This window comes from Sminthopsis crassicaudata, chromosome 3 (genome assembly GCF_048593235.1).
Source record: "Sminthopsis crassicaudata isolate SCR6 chromosome 3, ASM4859323v1, whole genome shotgun sequence".
NCBI lineage: Eukaryota > Metazoa > Chordata > Mammalia > Dasyuromorphia > Dasyuridae > Sminthopsis > Sminthopsis crassicaudata.
This window is the reverse complement of record NC_133619.1, coordinates 640,989,021-640,996,311: the sequence shown is the minus strand read 5'-3', so window position 1 is coordinate 640,996,311 and position 7,291 is coordinate 640,989,021. Positions and strand designations below refer to the sequence as shown.

The 7,291-nt window shown below is 35.0% G+C and overlaps 1 protein-coding gene across 1 annotated transcript; it reads left to right on the top strand.

Annotated features, from left to right (window-relative positions):
- The first annotated feature begins 5,692 nt into the window (after positions 1-5,692).
- Positions 5,693-6,631, top strand: LOC141560023 (olfactory receptor 13H1-like). The gene has a single exon (XM_074297656.1). The coding sequence runs from the start codon at positions 5,693-5,695 to the stop codon at positions 6,629-6,631; it is 939 nt and encodes a 312-aa protein (XP_074153757.1).
- Positions 6,632-7,291: the final 660 nt, after the last annotated feature.

Below are 7,291 nucleotides of genomic sequence, written 5' to 3'. Positions count from 1 at the left end.
CATACAATGTCAGAACTTAAGAGAGTTTCATTAACCTAGAATGTAGAGTGTCAGAGCAAGAATGAACATAGAACATAGAATTTAAAGCCTCAAGGGCCCTTTCAGACCAACCTCATACTTTAATACATTAGAATATGGAGGTGAAGAGAAATTCAGTGATATCCCTTATGGCTTAATAGCCAATTTGGGATTCATGGCTACTCCTAATAGTGAGCAGAACTGTCATTAAAAACAAGATTCCTTGGCAATGATCCCAGTGAATTTGCTTTTCTACTATGCTATTTCTTGGTGCTCTTCTTATATTTAGCTACAGCTCCATGAGACCTGCATTCACCTTCTGGCAGGAACCTGTTATTGCTAGATGTACCACTGAGGAGGTAGGACCTTCTTTAAATGAATTCTTTGGTTAACTTAAATGTGTTTTTCCCCTGGGGAAATAAGCTTTTAACTGAATGAAATAATCTGGCACATGACAAATAATAATAATTGTATTTGAATATAGTGCTTTAAGGTTTAGAATATGCCTTAAAAATATTACTTCATTTTATATAAAAACAACAACCCTAGGATGTAAGTGCTATTATTATCTTTATTTTACATATAAAAAAACTGAATCTTAGAGAGGGCTAAACAACTAGTGAGTATCTGAATCTATAATATGAACTCAGGTCTTTCTGATATTAGATCCAGCATTTCAATTAAAGTGCTATTCACCATTTGTGCATGATTTTAATTTATTGTGTCACATGTTAGAGAGAGAAAAGCTATAGCACATCCTGGTAACTGACTAGTATTCCCAAGAGAATAAACCAGAGTAATTTGGCATTGATTGAAATAACTGGAAATATTGAGCTTCACAAACACTTGACTATTTTCTACGATACAATGATAAGGATATCACCACTGCTTTCAGCTATCCACAGGTTTCTCGTGTGGAAATCTAAATAGGATTGTGTAAATCCAAGAGGAAAATAGGGACATGGTATAGTGAAAAGGGCACTGAACTTGAACTTTCAAAACTTTTTGTGAGTTCTGGCCATAATATTTACTGTCTTTGTCATTTCAGGACAATCAATTGACCTCTTTGGAGCTCAGTTTATCCACCTATGAATTGAAGTTGCTACATTAGAAAATCTCTAAGGTCCCTTCCAACTCTGAAATACTATGATTCTTTGATTCCATAAGTAATAGGGAAGCAGATATTGACTCAATATAAAAATAAAATATTAAGATGGAGAATTTAGCTATCTTTCAAATAGTGAGCTCCTCATCAGAGAAAATATTTAAGAAGATCATTGATTCATATCATTTTACTTCAATGAACATGAATTAAGAGTCTACTATATGCAAGGCACTCTACTACATATGAGCAATCCATGTCCCTGACCTCAAGGGACTTTTATTTCTTTGGGGAGAATATAGAATTTATACAAATAATCAAATTCAAATTATATACATAGACAAAAGGTGATTTGGAGAGAGAAATCTAACAACTGGGGAGAAGAAAGTTTTGTATAGAACGCAGCAGATGACCTGTGCTTAGAAGGCAATTGGGGATTTTTGAAGATGTAAAGGAGGAAAGATTATATTCTAGAACTAAGGAACTACCATCTTTGTAGACACACAAAGGAAAATAAGATGCAGTATCCTGGATGACAATATGTCAGGAATATCTTGAGCACATAACCTGCAATGGGTAGTAAGCTAGAGTTCTACAGTTGATTTCTAAAGTTTCTTTCAATGATGTGAGTTTTATGTGTGTGTGCATATACATACACACACACACATATAGTATTTTGAGACAAAACAACATTGAAATATTTTTCAGGATAAAGGTACCAAATTTCTGATTCTACAAATTATAAAGAGGCAGGACTTCCTGGGAAGGGAGGTTCAAGGTTGAGACAAACCCTTGGCTTTCCTACAATGACTTATCTCTCCATTTGGAGTTAATAGAACACAGTATTGGTCTGGAGGGAAAGGAGAATTCTTTTTGAAAAAAAAATCATTTTTCTCCCAGGAGTCTATAAAGTCATCATCTCTGTCCAGAAGTGACAATGCTTTGCTCAGTGAAGAATGACCTCCTATGGCTTGACTAAAGGATTAAAAAATGGAAGATCAGAAGGTCTTCAAGGATGCAGATATATATAAACTATGGACAACCTATTAGTTAATAAGAGATCTTTGACCCCTGAAACCTCTGGACTTTCAGTACATGACTATACAATTACAAATACTACTATTCCTGGATTTTCTCAAGAATCCATAGTGGATAAGGATCCATAATGATCCTTAGATGATGTCCATGCAATACATGGGTAATAAGGTAATGAATATTTTGTTTTTAATCCGTCATGGGAAAACAATGCAACAAATGTTCCCATTTTATGTATGAGGAAACAGAATCTCAGAGAATCGAATTGATTTGTGCATTGTCATAAAGTTTATAAGTTGGGAGTTGAACACACGTCTCCTTATATCTGTGTCCAATACCTTTTTCCAGTAACAATGAGATGAAATCTAACCCCATTTTTTGAAGATGATGAAAGGCATGACTTGCTAGTTATAAAACTGCTAAGAAATTGCAGAGCCAAGACAAACCAATGTTATACGTCCAAATTTTGGGCTCTTTCCTAACTACTCTGCCTCCATGATGGATCTGAAGTCAAAAGAACCTAGTTTGGAGCTCGTATTTCAAAAACACCACCTGCTTTCATTTAATGATATGTTTATTGTCCAGGCACTGATCAGAAGAATTGCTTAGTAAGTTTTAAGCTTTTCAAATGTTTATTGATGAAGACCCTTGAATTGGCCTCCTTTTCTCTAGGTTGAACCGTCAATTACTCTACTCTTCCTTCCTGGTAAGAATTTTCCATTTTTTTCAATATTATTGTTCCTCTCTTGTTTCTTCTTTATCTTTACATATACAATGAGTGACAATTTTGGACTTAGATAAAGAAATTCATAAAGAGTATGACATAGAAAAACTTACAGGGTAATTTAGAATAACATAACTAGAATACAAACACCATGGATAATACAGGAGCCTCAAAATGTCAATCACAGGACAAAACTGGAAAGTAATGGATCATGGAAAAGAAAATGTTAGAGCTATAAGGAAATTTGGTTCCTAAATGCAGAATGATCAAGATAGAAGGAATTTAGAATTTGGACTACAGAAATGAGAACTAACTGGATTGTTGGAAATCAAAACATAAAAAATCAGAGTGATGAGACATATTAAAATCATATAGTTTATAGATGAAGAAATTGAGAGTCAGAAAGAGAGAGTAACTTGTGAATGATACAGTGAGTTTGAGTTAGTTATAACTAGAGCTCTATAATCCAATTCCAATTGATTAATGATGGACAGAATCAGCTACATCCAGAAAAGGAACACTGGGAAATGAGTGTAAACTGTTATTTTTACCTTCTGAATCCAATTCTTCCTGTGCAACAAAAAAATTCGGTTCTACACACATATATTGTATCTAGAATATACTGTAATATATTTAACATGTATAAGACTGCCTGCCATCTGGGGGAGGGGTTGGGGGAGGAAGGGAAAAAATCTGAATAGAAGTAAGTGCAAGGGATAATGTTGTAAAAAATTACCCATGCATATGTACTGTCAAAAAAAGTTATAATTATAAAATAAAATAAAAATTAAATTTAAATTAAATTTAAAAAAATAAAAATAAAAAACTAGAGCTCTAAACCTAGAGATAGGAAGACGAGAATTCAAATCCAGGCTCAGATATTTATATAATCCTGGGCAAGGCCACTTAATCTCTGTCTTAGTCTACTCTGCAATAAAATTATGATAATAATAATATAACAATAATAAATTCTCAGGTTGGTTGTGAGGATCAAATGAGATTATATTAGTAAAAAATGGCTTAAAGACATAGTACTGGGCACATGGGAGACACTATATATAAATATTATCTCTATATATAACTATAGATATATAGGGATATAGAGAGAGATGGATAGAGAGGGATATATAGATATATGGAGAGAGATCTGTACATGAATATATATCTACAAACATCTATTTATCTTAATCGATCCATCCAATTTATCTATCTATCTATCTATGCTGTGCTATATAAATATTCCCCTACCTCTTTGATGTCAAACTGGAGTTAGAATCAAATTCTTGTGATTCTTGCCTTGGATGCCATCTGCTACTCAAGTGAATGACTGACTAAAGGACTCACAACCTTCCAGACAAATCTTCTTATAAATAATAAATAGTCTCAATAACAAGGTCTCTATATAAAGGTGATATAAACCTCATGTCAAGGCCCATTTACAGCCAAATTTCAATCCCAATGACAAAGAAAGGGTTTTTTTTTTCATTCTTTGTTATCAGTTTGGCATTCCAATAACCTTACCATGTAATCACTTGGAATATACTTTGAATAGAATTGCCTCCTTCCTCCCAAAAAGCAATAATTCATATTCATATAGCATTTTGTATTCATCATATTATTTCAGATATACAACAAAACCTACAAGTTATATAGTGAACATGTTACTATTCACATTTTACCGATAAAGAAGGCAAGGGTCAGAGTGCATTTGACTTCAGGTTCTATATCTAATAAATGATGGAGCTGGGGCACTAAGTCAAGTATTGCTTATTATTACAATGCTATGTCTACACTACTAAGCTTGGAACTTAAGACAATTTTTGCTAGCCAATAGAAGTAAATTTATTCCTAAGTAAATACTAAGTTGGATGGGTAGCTGGCATTGTGGATAAGAGTAGCAGATCTGGAGTTAAGAAGTCTCATTTTCCTGAGTTCAAAATTGGCCTCAGAGAGTTACTCAACCATTAAATGAGTTGAGAAGAAAGTGGCAAATTGCTCCAGTATTTTTGCCGAGAAAACCCCAAATAGAGTTATAAAAAGTCATGACTAAACAACAGATTGACAAAATAAATAAGCAACAAAATTTATTGGAATCTGGGACTCGACTTCTAGATCAGTAATCTTCCCAGTACTTCATATTGTCTTTACCTTCTCTGTAATTATATGAATATATAAATTGGTTCTCTCGTTGTTTTAATCCCTTATTTCGATAAAAGTTCCATGTGGATTTCTTATGAAAGCATGAAAATTGATACTGGACTCTCGAAGTCTATGTGGACTATAAATAATAGTGAGTCCTACTAAATGGAAAGGACTTAAGGTATGAGCTAAATAATAAGTTAGATATATGATATATGAGAAAATACCTAAATGCAAAAAAAAAAAGAAATCAACCAATGAGACTTTTACATACCTAAATACATATAGAGCAAATATGTACATGAATACATATGTAATATAACATATAACAGAACATGATATGACATGATATAATGTAATAATTAATATGATATATCTAAACAACTCTTAAGGGAGAAAATAGTGTTTGGGGAAATCAAGAAAGTTTTCAAGTAGAAAATTATATTCCAAAAATATTGAAAGTAGGTGTTTTTATTATTATTATTATGGTTGCTATTTCATAATCTCATAAAGCCTTTTGATGGAGGACTTTATAAAATCATAGATACTTAGTTCTTGGTCAAAATGGCTCATGCAAATTGGTCTGAGATTCAAAATCTGTCAAAAGTTACAATTTGTAAAAAAAAAAAAATGTGACTTCTCTGTTTTCCTGCAGATTGAGAAAAGAGAAGGCCATGGATGGAGGAAATGAAACTGATGTGACCTATTTTATTCTAATTGGACTCTCAGAGTATCCCAGAGCCCAAGTCATCTTCTTCTGCTTGCTCTTAATGTCCTATCTTATCATATTGCTTGGGAACAGCCTCATTCTCTTCTTGATCCACTATGATTCCCGGCTCCACACTCCCATGTATTTCTTCCTCAGTAATCTGTCCTTCCTGGACATGTGCTACACTTCATCTAGCGTGCCTCAAGTTCTCATCAATTGCTTGGTCAAGATTCCCTCCATCTCCCTGGGCCAGTGTCTGGCCCAGATGTGTGCCGGCCTTTATTTTGGAGTTGTGGAATGCCTCCTATTAGCTGTCATGGCCTATGATCGTTGCATTGCCATTGGTGACCCATTACGCTACTCAGTTAGGATGAGTCCCCAGCTCTGTGTCAAGCTAGCAGTGGTTTCCTGGGTGGCAGCCTTTCTTCTGACTGTGGTTCCAACCCTTACAATGCCACTGGAATTCTGTGGCCATTACATGATCAATCACTTTTCTTGTGAACTTTTAGCCATCCTGAAGAGTGCGTGCAATGATCTGAAGTTTTACGAGTGGTTGATGATGGCCACCAGCTCCCTGACTCTCCTCGCACCCTTTGCCTTCATCCTTGCCTCCTATGGGCGCATCCTTGGGGCTGTGCTGAAAATGCATTCAGCAGAGGGTCGAAAGAAGGCTTTCTCCACCTGCAGCTCCCACATAACTGTGGTAGTTATCTTCTATGGCACAGCAATATCTGCATACATGATTCCCCAGGACAAGACCAACCAGGATCAAGACAAGCTCATTTCTATGCTGTATGGTATCCTTCCACCTATGCTCAACCCCCTCATCTACAGCCTTCGGAATAAGGATGTGAAGATGGCATTAAGGAAATTAATGGGAGAGGAAAGAATGTCTCCAAAGTAGAGGTGTTTGGTTATTTTTTTAACAAAACTGGAAAAATGAAAGAATTGGTTGCTTTAATAGTCCCCCTCCCTCCCAAAAAAAGGGTTTTCTTTCCCAAAATTTTCTCTAATCACGAGGGCAATAAATGATGAGACAGCATTTTTGGCAATTGTTTTCTAGAAGTGGAACTTTGATTGTCGCAGAAAGTCTGAATACTCCCTTTTCACATCACCATAAGTTCACCTTAAGGAAGAATCTTCAGAGTCTATTAATTCAACAACAATCTTCCCTTGACTAAAAGTTACCTTGAGGTAGTCTGAGTCAGTGTACAGAACTCTAAACCCATCTTCTGCTCCTCTGTCACTTATTACTAGTATGAATTTGAACAAATTACCTAAACTTTATGACTCCCACTTCTTTTATTTTTTAGTCCATTTTTTTTGTTGTGCCCGACTCTGGGATTTTCTAGGCAGAGATATTGGAATGGTTGCCATCTCATTTTCTAAATCACTTTACAGATGAGGAAACTGAGGCAAATAGGGATAACAGACTTGTCTGCAATCACACAATATGCAATAAGTATCTGAGGCTAGGTTTGAACTCACAAAAATGAGTCTTTTTAACTGCTGGCCCAGGATGCTATCCACTGCACCACCTAGCTCTTCTGTGCCATTTTAATAA

Excerpts from the sequence above, each read along its gene's own strand:
- LOC141560023 (XM_074297656.1), top strand. The coding sequence starts at position 5,693 with ATGGATGGAGGAAATGAAACTGATGTGACCTATTTTATTCTAATTGGA.